The sequence below is a fragment of the Sorex fumeus genome, unplaced genomic scaffold (genome assembly GCF_029834395.1).
Source record: "Sorex fumeus unplaced genomic scaffold, SorFum_2.1 ptg000028l, whole genome shotgun sequence".
NCBI classification, from domain to species: domain Eukaryota; kingdom Metazoa; phylum Chordata; class Mammalia; order Eulipotyphla; family Soricidae; genus Sorex; species Sorex fumeus.
The window spans coordinates 16247925-16266178 of NW_026606085.1; the positions used below are offsets into that span (position 1 = coordinate 16247925).

Genomic DNA, 18254 nt, shown 5'->3' on the forward strand with positions numbered 1-18254 from the left:
TGGAGGCTGCAGAGCCTGCTGGGGTGCGTTCAGCCCGCTAGGGGGCGCTCTGCCCCCACACCACCTGCTGACAGACTAATCTCCCTCTGTGCCCCCCCCCCCCCCCCAGTCTCTCCCCAATTCCTGTCCCAAGAGCAGTAGATTATAAAACTTGACGAATCTGACATTTCAGTTTGGGATTCTTCCTTTGGGGAAGTTCCATAGTTCAAAAACTGCATTATCAGGGGCCAGAGCGATAGTATAGCAGGTAGGTAGGGCATTTACCTTGCACGTGGCCAGCCCAGGTTCGATCCCCAGCATCCCATAGGGTTCCCCAAGCACTGCCAGGAGTAATTCCTGAGTGCAGAGCCAGGAGTAACCCCTGTGCAATGCCGGGTGTGACCCAAAAACAAACAAAACACTGTTCTCCCGTGGTTCATCAATTTGCTCAGCGGGCCCAGTAATGTCTCCATTGCGAGACTTGTTACTGTGTTTTGGCATATTGAATTCGTCACGGGTAGCTTGCCAGGCTTTGCCGTGAGGGTAAGATACTCTCGGTAGCTTGCCAGGCTCTCCAAGAGGGGCGGAGGAATCGAACCAGGCTTGGCTGGGCTGGCTGCGCGCAAGGCAAACGCCCTACCGCTGTGCTATCACTCAAAAAGAAAAAAAAAAAGCATTATCGGTCATTTAAGGAAATAAAAGGAACCTTGGGCCTACCCAGCGGTTAGGACATATATGCTATGCCCAGTAGAAACTGCTTTTAGTAAGACTTGAAGACATGGGACTAGGGACCGGCTTAGTGGTAGACTGTGTGTATCCCAAGCAAAGTCCTGAGTTTGAACCCCGGTATGGCCAAAAATAAATAAATAAATAAAAAATAAGCTCCCCGTGACGTATTCGATATGCCAGACACAGTAACAAGTCTCACAGTGTTACTGGGCCCGCTCAAGCAAAATCGATGAACAACGGGAGGACCGTGACCGTGACCGAATAAATACACAGGCTTGCCTTGACTTTATTTAGGTGGAAAAACCACCCAAGACACCAGCCCAAATCTGCCACACGCAGAGACTGAAATGAGGAGCTGGGGACAGACCGGAAAGCTGGTTTCTAGGGGCACCAACAGAGATCTTACCTCCCTGTCTTTGCCCATTGACCTGTGTGCCAAGGGGAGCCGCGCTCCACAGGAGCATCTGAACAAGACCAAGGGTGAGCACGAGATGACCAGCCTTGAGGACATCCCTCAAGCAGGGGCCCTAGGGTGGGGGGGCACCCAGATATTCCGAAGGGGCCAAATAGCATGGGACTGGTGGGCCAGTCGGTAGGCTGGGAATGGGGGTGTCGCAGGAAGGACGCAGAAGGCTGAGCTGTGCCCTGGGTCTTGGCTGGTTTCCCAACCCTCAGTGCCTGGGTCCCGGCAGTGCCTGGTCGCAGCTTCGGGGGACGCAGAGCGGGGACTCCAGCATGCCCAAGGGAGTGGGGTCTGTGGCAGCTCCACAAGCCGACTCTGCTTGTGTGTCTGAAATGCTGGTCCTGGCGGCCTGTTTCGGGCTGGCTGCGCAGACAGATGGAACACAGAAGGCGAGTCCCGGGCAGAGGGATGTACTGTTTCCACCGAGTTCCAGCCAAGGGATCTGCGCCCACTTCACCCAGTCCTTGGAATGGCCACAGTGCCCGGCTCAGTCTAGGAGGGTCAGACTTCTTCTTCGCCACAAACACAGAACGTCTTACTTCTCCCCGTCTTTGCCCGTTTAACCCAGGTACCAAAGGGAGCCGAGCTGAGGACAGGAGCATGCGTGAGTGTTGGGTGGGCAATTCTCCAGCCGGGGGCCCGTAGCAGCTGGGTGGTGCCTGCCAGCTAAGGGGCAGACACGGAAGGTGGGCGGGCAGTCAGCGGTGGGGGACACCAGGCTTTCCTGATTCAGGGGAGAAGAGATCCCGGAGTCAGAGAGAACTTCGGGGAGGAAAACAGAAAAAGAAGATTCTGAAAGGGGAAAAGAAAAAACAAAGCAAATAAAGGCAGAGCATGTGCTCGGAAGTTGCTGAGGCCAGGGACGGGTTCAGGAGAGCTCTTTCTAGCCCATTCCAGTCTTTGGTTCCATCCATGGAACTGGTACCACAAAAGTTCTGCACTGCACTGCACCGTCCTCCTGTTGTTCATCAATTTGCTCGAGCAGGCCCAGTAACGTCTCTACTGTGAGACTTGCTACTGTGTTTGGCATATCAAATACATCACGGGGAGCTTGCCAGGCTTTGCCGTGCGGGCGAGATGCTCTCGGTAGCTTGCCGGGCTCTCCGAGAGAGGCGGAGGAATCAAACCTGGGTCGGCCATGTGCAAGGCAAATGCCCTACCTGATGTGCAAAAGTTCAAGGAAAAAAAATTATTATTTTTTTAATTTTTGCCTTTTGGGCCACACCCAGCAATGCTCAGGGGGTGACTCCTGACTCTGCTCTCAGGAATTACTCCTGGTGGTGCTCGAGGGGCCAAAGGGGATGTCGTGTGCGAGGCAAACGTCCTACGTGCTGTGCTATCACTTGCGGCTCAAGAAAGAAAATTTTAATAAATAAAAAAAAAAAGGCCTTGGATCTGTACATCTGTGCTCCTCTGAATCACAGGGTAACCCACACCTCTGCTCCACGTGTCTGCTTCCTGTTTGTGCTGGTTTCTAGCTCTGTACCACACCCAGCAAGGCTACTCCTAGCTTGGTGCTCCAGGGTCACTCCTGGTGGTGCTCGGGTAACTGCATGTGGGTCCTGAGTTTGATCTCTGGCCTCACATGCAGGGTGCAAAGCAGGCGTGCTGGACTCTGTGTTTACCCTCTGGGCCCGCGACAAGCAGCTCCCACATCTATAACTCATTCCATTTTGTCTAACAGATGAGAGAGAGAGGGAGGGAGGGAGGGAGAGAGAGAGAGAGAGAGAGAGAGAGAGAGAGAGAGAGAGAGAGAGCGCTTTAAAGCGCTGCATCATCCTTCCTCCAGGACCACGGCCCTTAAGTACCACATTCCCACTCCACCAAGTTAAAATACCCCAGACTCTGGGGAAGAGGCAGGTGAGCCTGACCAGGCGGCGGGAAAGACAGACTCCCAGCCCAGGGGCTATTCAGGAGCAAAGCTCTACACCTGCCTCCGGCTGGGCGGGGCTGTCTGGGCCCGGGGCGCCTGCTGCATCATGGGAGATGTAGTTCTCTGCCCGCGATGACGATGCCGCCATAGTTGAGCTGCCTATAAGCTGCTGCTAGATTGTTCTGGGCGGAGGGAGGCGGGGAGGGGAAGGGATGGGGAAGATGGAGAGGTAGGGGGCAAGGGGACGACGACTACCTCACCCCATACGTCCACATAAAGGACAACACAGGAACTTGTGTTTGTGGCCACGAGAGAGTTGGGGGGTCCCCAGCACCCCACACCCCCCGGAGTCCCCAGACTTGGGACAATGGGGTTCTCCAACAAGAGGGGCTGTCTAAAAGGGATGGAGCCCGGCAGCTGCCTGAGAATCCAGCCCTGAGGAAGCCGGGGAAGATGGCATCAAGCGTCCAGGTCCCTCCCGGCTGCAGAATGCTGATTCCCGGGCAGTAGACAAACAGGCAACCCAGGCGCCAAGTTCTGTGTCCCCCATAGATGAGGCCAAAGGCCCTGGCAGAGGCCAGGAATGTCAGCCAGGGGCCTTTCCTGCCCAGCCCAGCCCCACCGGGCACAGTGGGGAAGCTGCACCAGACATTTCTCAAGCCACACTCCCAGACCCCCGGAGGGACACAGGTGAATGCCACGTTAACTGAAATTCCGCGCCTGGGCCCGGCACTCTGCAAGCAGACACACTACACTGTCTCTGGAGATGCAGGCCCGCCCCGTGCTCTGGCCCTCCTGTAGGAGCCTCAGGGCTCGCTGTCCATCCATCCAGCTGTCCCCGACAGCTCTGCTTCATGACGGCAACATGCAGTACGTGAGGCGTGCGGCCTTGCAGAGGCCGGGTTCCGATGGCCACAACGGCTGGCCCAGGGCGGCAAGCGTCTGGCAGCACGTCAGCCCCGGAGGAAGAGGGGCAGAACAGGGCTAGCCCGAGGGGGGGGAGGGGGCCTAGACTCCTAGCCCTCCTTCCCGCTCACCTTTTCCTTCCTCACCTGGCTTAGGAGGGTGTGGGGGTCTTTCTCCCCACGGCAGGAGGGGCCACACCACTCCCCAGGCCACCCCCCTCAATGGGGGCCTCGGCAGAGATGGGAGCGGTCGGTGGAGCTATAATTAATAACTGCAGACGGAGCAGTGCTGGGCAGGAGAGCTGGAGCAGGTGACGGCCCCACCTGCAAGTTCTGCTGACGGCCAGGGAAGAGGCTGGCAGGGACCTAAATCAGGCTCCTTCTCCCGCCACCCGGAGGCTGTCCTCACAGGACCGCGCCAAGGCCCTGCGAGCAAGAACGCACGGCATCAACCCCCGGACAGCCCCAGACCACCAGACACAGCGCTGGTGACGCAGGCGTTGCCTTGACACGGGCTGACTAAATGCTGATGCCAAGTAGCGAGGAAAACCAAGCTGCTCTCCCTGTCGACAAGTACGAGGCCCCCCGGGAGATGAACTCCCCCCCGCCAGACAGCAAATAAGCGGACGGATGCGTGTTTAGCGTGGGGGCTGTCGCAGGGGACTGGATCTGCCACCAGCAGGGTGTCCCACTCGGCGTGGCCCTCACCTTGGTCTCCAGCGGTCACTTGGCCCCAGGCCCCCTTCCTGCTGGCCAGAACAACAGCTGCCAGGGCCAGCTCACGCCCTGCCCCCGGGTGCTCCCTACTCTCCCCAGGGGGACACCCAGGAAAGGCACCATTGTCCACGGCTAGGGACAACCCCAGTCCCAAAGCAGGGCGCTCGTGGAAGGCCCCCATGGACATCACCCCAGGCTGTGCAGTGCCGTGGCTGCGTACAGAGGGGGCAGAAGCCCCTCTCCTGCCAGCACCCGTAGGTGCTGACACAGCAAGGCCCAGATTCGGCAGGGGGTGCCCACACAGCCCTCCTGCCCCACGCACTCCCTGGGGGAAAACTCTTACCAATGAGCGGCTGAAGAGTTCTGGGCAACTGTGCGTGTGTGTGTGTGTGTGTGTGTGTGTGTGTGTGTGTGTGTGTGTGTGTCAGAGAGAGAGACAAAGAGAGACAGGGAGAGAGAGTGTGTGTGTGTGTGCCTGTGTGTGTGTATGAGAGAGTGTGTGTGTGTCTGAGAGAGGTGTGTGAATGTGAGTGTGTGAAGAAGTATATGTGTGAGAGTGTGTGTGTATGTGTGAGAGTGTATGAGTGTGTGAGGGATTGTATGTATGAGTGTGTGTACATGTGTGAGTGTGAGAGAATTATGAATGTGAGTGTGTGTGAGTTTGAGTGGGATCGTGTGCATGTGTGAGTGTATGAGTGTGAGTGAGGAGAGGGGTGTGAGTGGGAGGGAGTGTATGTTTGAGAGTGTGTGTGTATGTGTTGAGTGGATGAGTGTCAGTGTGTGAGGGAGTCTAAGAGTGTTTAGGAGTGAGAGTGTGATGGTGTGAGTGTATGAGTGTGAGTGTGAGAGGTGTGAGTGTGTGCGGGAGGGTATTGTGAGTGTGTGTATGAGTATGATTGTGTGTATGTGTGAGTGTGTAAGAGTGTGTGTGAGAGAGAAGGAGAGAGAATCAAGACCCGTCACCTTTGCCTCCCCTGGCCCTGCCTCCCGCCTGCTTCCTCCTTTCTCTCCCTGCTGTGATTCTCTTCACAAAACAAAGCAGAAACAAACCGTGGCCCCACATCCACGTTCTCCTCACTGCGGAGGCCACTCCAACTCTGGCTGGACCACGTCCTCCGACTCACTCCCGACCCCAAGCCCAGACACAGGCGTCCTGCGGGTTCTGGGGCTCGTCCGTGCCCGGCTTCTGCTCACCTGCTCCACACTGTCCCGGCAGCTCTGGGTCAGAGCAAAGTCCCAGCAGCTCTGAGGAGTCACCTCATGCGAGCTCTGGAGACCCCTGCACCCGCCAGGGCATCCCACAGCGGGGCAGACACCCCTCCCTGCCGCCACTTTGGCGGGGTGCCCACACAGCACCCCGCAGCCTCGCCACCCCCCGAACCTCTCTGCAACAGATCTGCCTCGATCTTGGGGGCCGGAAACGAGCCCCCCAAAGCACCTGCCCCGCTGTGCAGAGACCCAGGCGCGCCCGGCCCCCCTCACCTGAGCCCCCAGGGCCCCGTCACCTACTTGACGCGCAGCAAGGACAGTTTCTTCCGCAGGGACGAGACGTGGTGGTGACAGGCCTGCCTGACGGCCGAGCTGCACGACACAGCCTCGGGGTGGGGGCCCTGAACCATGCTGGGCTGGGAGCGGGGGGGGGGGGGGGCCGCCCGGGAGGTTGCGGGAGAGGTCGGTGGGCAGCGCCTGCGCCGGGGGTCAGCGGTGCCCACTGCCAGCAGAGTCCTGCTCCATCGCCAACATCTGGGTGAGGCTCCGCGCCCGACTCAGCGGGAGGGCAGCCTCTGGCCGCGAGGAGGGGAGGCTGTGGGCACAGCGCCCGGATGCTCCTCCCCGCCGGCGAGGAGATCACCTGAGCGTCCACGGGGCCCCAGGGGACGCGGTGGCCAGGGAGGGCCGGGGAGCTCGGGGACTCGGGAAACGGGATGTTCGGAGGCAGTTTCTGGGCCAGCAGCAGCCGCAGAGAAAACATCCGCCCGCTAATGGGGACCTGCATCCTTGGCTGTCCAGTCCCTGGGCTGCGGCCTGTGGCCTCCAAGTCTTCCCCTGGACTTTGCCACCTGCGCACTCACGCGCCCCACGGCGTGTGCGCCCACCGGGACAGGCTCGCACTGCCCTGGCAAGCCTGCAGGGAGTCAGGTAAATGCACCGAGGAAGCCATGCACTGGGGCTGGACAGAGCTGAGCACGGGCACTGCTACGCCACTGGCACGGGGAGACGGACCCGCCCTCACTGCCCCGTGGGAGGGAGGGGGATGCGGCAGCCCCCTGAGGCCTCCAGAGAGACAGAGACACAAGAGACCCACGAAGAATCACAGCCGAGTCTCACGCCAGGCCCAGCCCCCTGCCCTGATGCTGGTAGACCTTACTACCCGCCCACAGGAAAAGGGGTCTCTGCCGCAGTTAGCCCCTTCACTTCCGGCCAAACCCTGGGCCCCCCAGCTCCCCGGGAACCTTTCTCCTGGGCCAACCCTTCGCCTCTGCTCAGGAGCTCGTTCATTTTCTCTCTCTCTCTCTCTCTCTCTCTCTCTCTCTCTCTCTCTCTCATTCTCGTTCTCTCCTCTCTCAATCTGCTCATTCTGTCTCTCTCTCTCGTTCTCATTCTTTCTCCCCTTCTCCCTCTCTCTCTCTTTTTGTCTGTCTCTCTGTCTTGTTCTCTCTCACCCCTCCCTCCCTCCCTCCCTCCCTCCCTTCTTTCCTCCCTTCCTCCCTGTCTCTCTCTCCCTCTCCCCCCCCCATTCCCCCCCCCCCCCCCGGCTGTGCTCAAGGCTTACTCCTGGCACCGTGCTCAAGGACCATGCCTGGCAGGGGTTCCTTAGGGATGCTGGGGATTGAACCCTGGTTGGTCACATGCAAGCCCAGCACCCTCCCTGCGTCCTATGGCTCGGTCCCAGGGCCCCTGTTCTCTGACCTTCCGCCGCCAGCCCAGGAATGACTCTCCCTCCCTTACTCCTGGACCTACAAGCCCCGAAACAGAGCCTGAACGCAGCGATTTTCACGACCACCACCCAAGTCCCAGCTACAGGTGCCCTTTGCCTCGACTCCACTAACAGCCTCACCGCCAGGCAGGGCGCCCGGTGCCCCCAGGGCCGACTCCATCCCTCTGCTGAGCCCGACTCACAACCTCCCTCCCTTCCGGAAGACCTTTGTGGTCACTTTAAAAGCTCAGAATACAGATCCAAAGCCCGGAGCACTTGAGGCAAACACTTGCCTTGCACGTGGCCAACCCTGGTTCTATCCCCGGCCCTGCACGCTTCCCCAGAGCTACCGCAGTGACCCCCGCCCCCCCCCCAACAATGACTCAAGCCCTCCTCCAGGCCAAGCCAACCTTTGGCCCCTCTGAGCGCCCCTCGCACCCCTCAGCCCAGCTGTGACACCCTCTCCCCAGGGTCCGGGTCCCCCTTCACTCTGGGCCCCAGTTCTCGTGGAAACCCTGTTCCCTGCCAGGTAGCATCTCTGGAACGGGCGGACTCGGCTCTCTGGACCCAGGTAATGTGACCCCAGGTGCCGCAGCACCACAGTACCCACCCACCTCATCTCTAAAACCGGCATGATATTACTTCCGCCCTCCAGGGGTGGCACACAGACTGCGCAGGAATCCTACCGCCAGACACAGGCCAGCGTCTTCCTGTCCCCCTCATGAGCAGGGGTCAGAGAGGCCATGTGCAGTGGGCATGACATTTGTCCAGTGCGGCCCACCCAGGCCCTTCATCTCCAGGCCCTGCCGCCTGGTACGTCCTGCCCTCGGTGGCTCCTGCCGTTCGGTTCTGCTTGTCGGTCCTCACTCCTGGAACTTTGTTCGTCCTGTCGCTGGCCTGAGGCCACCCCCAGAAGCCCCCAAACCTTGGGGCTCAGCGTCCTTCTATCTCCCATCCATCAGCCCTTCCTGCTGTTGGCTACCTCCTCACGCCTCCGTTCTGCATCTCCCTCACGAGGAAGCCCTGAGACAGGAGAGACTTGGGGTTCTTGCCCCTGGGGCACCCCCAGCGCCTGCCACTGCTGGAGGACACGGCTCAAGCCCTGTGAGGTGAGCGCATCCAACTGTCTCTGCCTGGACCTCCCCACCCGCACAGGATCGGGAGTGATTTTTTTTTCCCCACCAGAGCATCTGGGCAGCGCCAGGCAACACCTCATCACGATTCCTCCCCCCACTTCCCGACCTCGCTAAGTCCAGTCCAGTCCTCATGGCAGGACGTGACAATGACCAGATGCCCACAGGCGATTTCCAGAGGCGGTTTCATGGCACACACTGGGCAGCAGGAGCAAAGGCCTGGCTATCCTCCCCCGTGTCCAGCCTAAGGAAGGCCAGGCAATGTGGGGCCCAGATGACGGGTCCCCGACACCCTCGGCCCCTAGCATCGGCCAGGACCCTGTGGAGCTTTCTGGAAGGCCCCAGGCCCCTCAGAATAGCTTGGCTGATCTTCAGCAGCCTTAATTCCAGTGCGTCCCAGGTTCTGAGAATCTACTGTGGAGACAGGGCAGAGCAACAGCACAGCAGGTGGGACGCTTGGCTGGCACACAGTCGACCTGGGTTCCATCCCTCGCACCCTATCTGGTCCCCTGAGTCCCTTCAGGAGTGATCCCTGAGCACATAGCCAGGAGTCAGCCCTGAGCACTGCTAGGTATGGCCCCTAGCCATAAAACAAACAAAACATCTGTGGGGTAGGGGAGACAGTCTGAGGGTCAAGGGCCAGGCCTTGCATGCACCGACCCAGGTTTGAACCCCGGCACCACTGGCATGAACAGTGCCACATGAGCACCACCAAGCTGGCCCCAGTGATAGATGCTTCGCATATAGGAGCCCAGGGTTCAATTCCCTGCACCATATGGTTCCTGTAGCCCAAATTTTTATTTTATTTTTGGGGGGTTTGTTTGTTTGTTTGTTGAGTCATACCTGGTGATGCATAGGGGTTACTCCTGGCTCTGCACACTGGATCTACTTCTGGCAGATTGGGGGACCATATGGGATGCTGGGAACCGAACCAGGGTCAGCCGTGTGCAAGGCAAACGCCCTACCCGCTGTGCTATCACTCCAGCCCAAACACACAATTTTATGATTTTTTTAAATTCACAGGCACAGTCCTCCCGTTGTTCATCGATTTGCTCGAGCGGGCCCAGTAACATCTCCATCATGAGACTTGTTGTTACTGTGTTTGGCATATCGAATACGTCACGGGGAGCTTGCCAGGCTCTGCCGTGCGGGCGAGACACTCTCGGTAGCTTGCCGGGATCTCCGAGAGGGACGGAGGAATCGAACTCAGGTCGGCCATGTTGGCTGCGTGCAAGGCAAACGCCCTACTCGCTGTGCTATCGCTCCAGCCCAGTTCTCATGACTTGAGAAGTCCTAACAAGTGTCCCCCCACATGGGCAGAAACTGGAAACCAACGCTTTCTAAGTGGGGCCTGGCTTTACCAAGTAGAAAGAGGGGCTGGTGTCCCTGGCCTCACAGGTAACACATCAGGTAAGTCGAGTATTTTACTTTCTACTGGAAACCCGGGAAGATTATTCCTATTTCAGAAAATCCCCATTTCCTCAGACAGATTCGACGCCCCCTCAGGCACCAGCTCCGTGCTGCACCTGGGTGCTAGGATGACCCCCTCTGTGTCCGAACCCCTTGCCCAGTCCTGCCTCCAGAGACTTCCCCGCAAGTACAGGAATGTGTGAGGAAGAAAATCTCCACTGCCCTTCGGTTTGAATACCATGTAGAGGCATTTGGACAAGATTATGATTTGGACTTTTTTTTTGGGGGGGGGGGCGGTGGGCTTACTACATACATACTAATAGTATGGTAAGTGTTGTGTCTCTAAATACTGTGTCCAGGGCCCAGAGAGATCGTGTGGTGGGTAGGACATTTGTTTTGCATGTGGCCAACCCAGGTTAATCCCCGTCATCCCATAATATGATCCCCTGAGCATGCCAGGAGTGATCCCTGAGTACAGAGCGAGAGTGAGCCCTGAGTCCTGCGAGGTGTGACACCCAAAACCTAACACCAAACAAACAAACAAAATACAACCAATAAATGTTGTGTCCATTCTGAGCCTTATACAAGAAAAAAAAAGTCAGTGTTTAGTTAAACAGTTCAAACAAGCTCACAGGCAACAGGTCTGATTTTGGGGTGTAAACGCTAAATAATAATGGTGCATCTTTTGTCGAAACAATGAATCTAATCAAAGTAGACAGAGTGTTAACTAGAATTCATCTGCCTCACAGGCATTGGGAGGGGGGTATATTGGGGTTCTTGGTGATGAAAAATAAGTACTGGTGAAGGGAAATGTATTTGATGATTGTATGACCGAGACTTAAACCTGAAAGCTTTGTAACTTTTCCCACAGTGATTCAATAAATAAATTATATAATTTTAAAAAAAAGCTCACAGGGAAGGATTATAAAGCCGATGTTAATTTGGGGGGAGGGGGGAGGGGACCTACTCCATGAAACCACCTTCACCACCACTGAACAGGTATTATGGAGATTCAGGAGCGGCCACAGGAAAGGGTCCATCTCGTCTACTTCATACTTGACCGTTTTCAAGAATGATGGCCCCGGAAGAGCTGCCAGTGATTTGATTACACCAGGACACCCAGTGTAGGAAAAGGGTCTAACCAGGCAGGGGCACTGTCGGTCTCATAAGGCAGCAGGCAGACCCCTACTGGGGAACCCCATCACAGCTGAAAGCATCTCTGAGTTTGACCTCATCCTCGCCCCAGGACAGCCAATGTCCCCACCCCAGAGAGACTCTTAATTGGGTGGAAACATATTAGAGGAAGGATTAGGTGTAGTGGAAGGGTGTTGCTGAAGTGAGATGAAATGATTAATTAGCACCCTGGGGACTTGTTCTCACCAAGAGAAGCCTGGCTGGCTCAGGAGAGGAAAAAAAAAAAGAAGCTGGAGTCAGAGTACAGGAGGTACGATGTTTGCCTCGCACACAGCTGACCTGGGGTTTGAGCCTTAGCATCCCACATGGTACCCTGAGCACCACTAGGAGTAATTCCTGAGTGCAGAGCCAGGAGTAAACTCTGAGAATCACTGGGTATGGCCCAAAAAACAAAAGAATTTTAAAAGAAGGAAGGGAGTGGGGGAGGGCTGTGGGGAAGGAGGGCTGGAGGGAGGGAGGGAAGGAAGAAAGGAAGGAAGGGAGGGAGGGAAGGAAGGCAAGGAAGGAAGGAAGGAAGGAAGGAAGGAAGGAGGGAGGGAGGGAGGGAGGGAGGGAGGGAGGGAAGGAAGGAAGGAAGGAAGGAAGGAGAGAGGAAGAAAGAAAAGGAGGAAAGGAGGGGAGAGAGAAAGGAAGAAAGAAAGGAAGGGAGGGAGGGAGGGAGGGAGACAGACAGACAGACAGACATAATTCAGAGTGAGCAGATACTGGCCCTGAGTACCTAGGAGGTCTCCACCGAGCAGAAAGCAGGAAACAACTTCTGATTAAAGGGCTCCTGGGTTGGGGGTTGGAGTGATAGCACAGTGGGTAGGGCGTTTGCCTTGCACGCGGCCGACTGGGGTTCGAATCCCAGCATCCCATATGGTCCCCCGAGCACCGCCAGGAGTAATTCCTGAGTGCAAAGCTAGGAGTAACCCCTGAGCATCGCGGGTGTGACCCAAAAAGCAAAAATAAATAAATAAGCGCTCGTGGGTTTCTATACAGCCCATGGGGGAGCAAAACACTGTGCCCCTTCCCAGGAGGGGTGGCAGGCGGCTGTCCCAGGGCAGGGCTGGGGATGGAGCCCAGGGAAGGCGTTTCTGGGCAGAAGTTTGGGCGGGAGGCCCAGCAGCAACAGGGGAGCCGGGTGAGGACCCAAAGGCCCTTTCTGGAGAGCCTCAGGGCCACGTTCTGGAGGACAGCGTGATGCATGAAGGCCTGAGCAAACAGCACCAGGAACGCCCAAGCAGCAGAGAACAAAGAAACTGGACAGAAGGGCAGCAGGTGAGACTCTGCCCAGGCAAACACCGATCCCCGATCCCCAAATGGACCAGGTGCTGCCCAGCGGGAGAGTCTGAGCCCCAGGTGCCTCTGAACTCCAGGAAGCCTTGGAGGGAGAGACCGGCTGCTCGGAGCTGGTAGGGAAGGGCACTAGGTAGCAGCTGACCTTGAATTTGCAGCTCCAATGTCTCCTTGGACAAGCCTTGGTCAAAGCCTTGGTCAAAACTGTCAGTTTTGCCTAACAATGCGCACAAAACTAGGGCACAACTGAAGACTGAGAATGAAAGGCCCCACCCTTGTTTCTTCTTTCTAATCCACATTCCAGCTCTCCACTCACCAAACTTTCAAAGGTTGGGACTTGCACCATGTTAGCTGCCAGATAAGACCTTCACACGTCTTGTTATTACTCTTTAACACTCAATCCTGTCAGGCGAGGCCCCCTGGGCGAGCCCTGCCCTTCAGGAACCACTCTGATCAGAATCTAGGAAACCCGGGACTCAGCCGGGTGCGAGGGCTGAAGCCACTCACCTAGAGGCAGAAGTCCAGGGTTCGATCCCCTGCTCGGTCTGGCCGCCAGGCACAGAGAGGGAGGACCCCGAGTAAGAACCTTCAGATCTCTGAATCCAAACCCCGAGATAAATGTACACAGCGAACTACACGTTTCCGTCTAGAGAGATCTCCCTTCACTGCTTCCGACCATATGAAGGAACACCGGGTCTTAACTCAGGCCTCTTCGCTCTCGCTCTGATGTGGTCACAGCACAGGGCCCCGGGGACATGGCTGGACCTTCTCTGCGTGGCCTCAGAGCAGTCCCTGTCCTCGGTTCCCACAGACCCTTGCCCAAGCATCACAGAAGCTGCCGGCCCATCCTCGCAGCTGGGCCCCACACCAGCAAAGGGGCCTCAGGAGATGCCCTGTTCCCCCAAGACCTTCACACGTGCCACCCAGCAGGACACCAACCTTGGTGGCCCTGCGCTCCCTCCTCCGAGCTGGGCTCAGCGTCCTCCCAACTCGACACAAACCCCTTTGCCCGCACATCCCCCCTGTACCCAGCCTGCAGACGCCGCAGCACCTCTCAGATCCATGGCCCGGCCTCGGCCAGCCGCCAAGGAGGCGTCCCCCAACCCAGCGAGGAGGCCTCGGCCCTTAGGCACAGACCTGAGTCTCCTTTCCCCGTAGGAGGCCTCAAACCCGGTCCCCCACCCATCACCGGCCACCTCAGCCGTACCGCCCACCACACACACCCAGCTCACCTTTCTTCCCGCACCTGAGGGCTCAGGAGTCGGCCCGAGTCATCGTCGTGGCTGCTCTGCTGGCTGCTCTGCTGGCTGCTGGGGACACACAGAGGGACAGACAAGAGGGAAACGGTTCACTTCTTGCCCAACTGCAGGGAGAGCCCAGTGAGCCCAAGAAGCGGGTTACAAAACTCCAGCACGCAACTTCCCCCATGTGAACGGACGGGGCGGGTGCTGGAGGGATGGTGGCCCGAGAGAAGGGACCAGCAGACACCCCCTAATCCCGCCTTCATTCTCCCCTACCTCACCCACCTCCCCGGAGCACCGGCTGGGAAGGCAGGAAGAGCCTGGAGGCAAAGGCCAGTTTCTCTGCCCAGGGGGAGGAGGGGGGAGGGAGAATAAAGTCTGAATAAAATCCAACTCCCGCTTCCTCCCCCCTGGAGGGCGGAGGCTGCGGCCCAGAGAGTTCTGGATGGTGCGTTAAGGAAAAGAGGAATTCGGGGCTAGAGTGATAGCACAGCAGGTAGGGCGTTTGCCTTGCACGCGGCCAACCCGGATTTGATTCCCAACATCCCATATGGTCCCCTGAGCACCACCAGGAGTGATTCCTGAGTGCAGAGCCAGGAGTAATCCAGGTATGACCCAAAAAGCAAAAAAAAAAAAAAAAAAAAAAGGAAAAGAGGAATTCAAAGGGGTCTCCTTCCAGAGAAAGAAACACCTGTTCAGGTCACTGTGTGATAGTACAGAGGGGAGGGCGATTGCTTTGCACGTAGCAGACCCAGGTTCAATCCCTGGCACCCCATATGGTTCCCCAGCACCGTCAGGAGTAATTCCTGAGTGCAGAGCCAGGAGTGACCCTGAGCATCACCGGGTGTACGTGATCCAAAATAACAACAACAACAACAACAACAACAAGAAATTCTGCTTACAAGTCTCCAGACACTCACCGAACATGCAGCTGATCAACAAATCATTTTCAGCAGTTGCTCATGATCAAATACTGATCAGGAAGGTGCCAATGACAGCCCCCACCCTCCCAGGCCAATCTGGGCTGTCAAGTTTTTTGTTTGTTTTTATAACCTGAGGCTTAAGAATAGTGTTTTTGTTTGTTTGTTTTTAAATGGTTTGGGGCAAACAGTATTTCATGACAAGTACAAGTTCTATAATATTCAGCTTCCAGGTCATCAATTTTTACTGGACCACGGCCACACCCAGTGCTTCCACTGACCCCAGCAGCTATTCTGCTACCAAAGCAGAGCTAAGTAGTTAAACAGTTCAGAGCTGAAGGGCTAAGTAGTAGGACCATTAGACGCCAGAGTTGAAAATATTTACTAAGGGGGCCTGAGCGACAGTACAGCCAGCAGGTAAGGTGCTTTCCTTGCATGTGGCTGATCCGGATTTGATTCCTCACATCCCATATGGACCCCTGAGCACTAGCAGGAGTGATTCCTAAATGCAGAGCCAGGAGTATCCCCTGAGTACTACTGAGTATGGCCCAAAAACAAACAAACAAACAAAAAAAAAAAACAAGACACAAAAATTACTATGGGGTTGGAGCGGCAGTACAATGCTAGGGTGCTTGCCTTGTATGTGGCTGATCCAGGTATGATCCCCGGCATCCCATATGGTCCCCTGAGCACCTTCAGAAGTGAGCCCTGAGCGCAGAGCCAGGAGTGAGCCCTGAGCACTGCCGGGTGGGAACCAAAATCAAAACAAAAAAAATGTAATCTAGTCCCTTAGAAGAAAAAGTTACCTCCTGCCACAGCGGTAGGGCATTTGCCTTGCACGCAGCCAACATGGCTGACCCGAGTTCGATTCCTCTGCCCCTCTCGGAGAGCCCGGCAAGCTACCGAGAGTATCTCGCCCGCATGGCAGAGCCTGGCAAGCTCCCCGTGACGTATTCGATGTGCCAGACACAGTAACAACAAAGTCTCCAATGGAGACGTTACTGGGCCAGCTCGAGCAAATCGATGAACAACGGGAGGGCCTTTACCTTTATCTGTTTACTTATATGAATCATAAATTCCTTTACCATAAAAATCACTATTACCTAGACTCCTGGGCTGGAGCGATAGCACAGCGGGTAGGGCGTTTGCCTTGCACGCGGCCAACCCGGCTTCAATTGCCCTGTCCTCTTGGAGAGCCTGGCAAGCTCCCCATGGCGTATTCGATATGCCAAAAACAGTAACAACAAGTCTTACAATGTAGACATTACTGGTGCCTGCTCAAGCAAACTGATGAACAACGGGAGGACAGTGCTACAGTGCTACCCATACTCCAGCTAATTAAAATGGTTTTCTTCTTTGGTGACTCATCCACAGCAACACCAGGCCTCCAGAGACAGGACCCTTGAAGGCTGCGAACCCTCAACTCCAACCACTGGCCCGCATGTGGAAAACGATTGGAAGCCATCAGTCTAGTACCCGAGTCTACTGCCAGGCTGCGGCTGATTTGCTGGTGTGAAGGTCAAAAAAAACTGCCCTGAACAGTCTTTAGGGTCAGGGCTGACGCCTGAGAAGCACACGGCTTTTTGTGTTCTTACATGCGAGTCTTGCAAGAAGTAAATAAGTAATGATCACTGGAGAATGCACTCTGCCTCCCCTCTCCTCTCTCTCTCTCTCTCTCTCTCTCTCTCTCTCTCTCTCTCTCTCTCTCTCTCTCTCTCTCACACACACACACACACACACACACACACACACACAAGAACAGCACAGCACTCCACCCAGTCTTCCCTGATAAACCAAGGGACACGCCATTCCCTCCTCTCTCATTCACACCATGCAAAGCACATTTTCTTGTGGGGGTATTGGGTCACACCCAGTGATGCTCATGGGGTTACTCCTGGCTCTGCACTCAGGAATCACTCCTGGCAGTGCTTGGGGGACCCTATGGGATGCCGAAGATTGAACCCAGGTCGGCCGCATGCAAGGCAAATGCCATACCTGCTGTACTATGGCTCCGATCCCGCAAAGCACATTTTTGTTTCTTGTTCGCTGTGGGCAGGACCTTCTGCCCAGAAGCCACGCTCCCAACCCCTTCTCTGAGCTTTCACTTTCCACGGTGTCCCTTACCCAAGGTCAACCACACTCCGAAGGTACCACACACAATGACATTTTTGAGACTGGCTTTTTTTCCCACAGTACGTTGTTCTGTCCTATTACTCGTTACTATTCAACTACTGGGTCTGAACTTTGCCGTAACAAGAAGATACAGAGAAAGTCTATCTGGGATTTGTCCACAGCCTCCGGCATCATCCCTGGAGGTAAAGGCAGATGTGCCACACCTGGGACAAGCCTTACATTGCAGCAGGCAACCCACGGGGAATGGGGGCTAAAGCCCCAAAGCGGATACCACGTCGGAAGCAAGTGCAGGAGGGGATGTGGAAAAAAGCGTGGTGGAGGGGGCTGGAGCGATAGCACAGAGGGTAGGGCATTTGCCTTGCACGCGGCCAACCCGGGTTCAATTCCCAGCATCCCATATGTTCTCCTGAGCACCACCAGACGCAATTCCTGAGTGCAGAGCCAGGAGTAACCCCTGAACATCGCAAGGTGTGACCCAAAAAAGCAAAAAAAAAAAAAAAAGAAAGAAAAAAAAAGCGTGGTTCTACTCTGCTGGGTGGCTCAGCCAGCAAGGCCACTTAAGCTAGGAGGGGCTGGCTCTCCCACCACCACCTTCCTCTTCTGGCTGTTGAGACCTGGCAATAAACAAAAGGAATGTGGAAGGAGGGGCAGGGGGTAGGGGTGCTCCCAGAATGAAAGAGTCCTGCACCCAGTTTCAGAGAAATAATTGAGCTGAATGAAATGAAATAAAAAAAAATGAAAATTGAGCTGCTCTATTAGCTCATCGCCCACTAGATGGCACTGTTAACTAAACCAGAATTCAAGGCTGGTGGTTCTTGGGGAACTAGACCTAAAACCAGCTTCTGGCGCCCCCTGCTGGCTTTCCATCGCTTAGACACGACCTCAGAGGGTCGCAGGTGAAAGCAAATCTCCCGGTGACGTCACTGGTTCCAGGTATGGTCCCACCCCGCAGCAGAGTCAGAAAATGAGCCCCAAAGAAGCCCAAGGCAATGGGTACGTCTGTCTCAGCCCTGGAAAGGACGCCTGGTACTGCACACAAACTCCTCCTGCTGGCCTCGAACAAATGATTCAACATCACTTTCCGTGTCCATAAGGCGGAGATAGACTCTAACCAGAGCTTCTACCTTGTGGAGCTTTTTAAGATTTAAAGAATAAAGAAATGTGACGAACAGAGAATAGTGGGGAGAGCGATGGGACAGCAGGGAGGGCATTTCCCTTGCCTGGGTCTGATGGAGGTTCCATCCCCGACACCCCATAAGTCCCCTGAGCCCTGCCAGGAGTGATCCCTGAGTGCAGAGCCAGAAGAAAGCCCTGAGCAGGTGTGCCCCCCCCAACAACAACAAAAATATAATGGTGCCTGGA

The 18254-nt window shown here is 56.1% G+C and overlaps 1 protein-coding gene across 8 annotated transcripts in view; it reads right to left on the reverse strand.

The window, feature by feature from the left end:
* GRAMD1B (GRAM domain containing 1B) overlaps window positions 1–18254 on the reverse strand; it is a 217054-nt gene that overhangs the window by 89356 nt on the left and 109444 nt on the right. For 6 of the 8 annotated variants that reach the window (XM_056114931.1, XM_056114932.1, XM_056114936.1 and 3 more), the window contains exon 2: window positions 13831–13908. In XM_056114931.1, the coding sequence (XP_055970906.1) occupies window positions 13831–13908 (78 nt within the window). The remainder of the gene's footprint in view (window positions 1–13830; window positions 13909–18254) is intronic. The other 2 variants (XM_056114933.1, XM_056114935.1) reach the window with 1 other exon arrangement.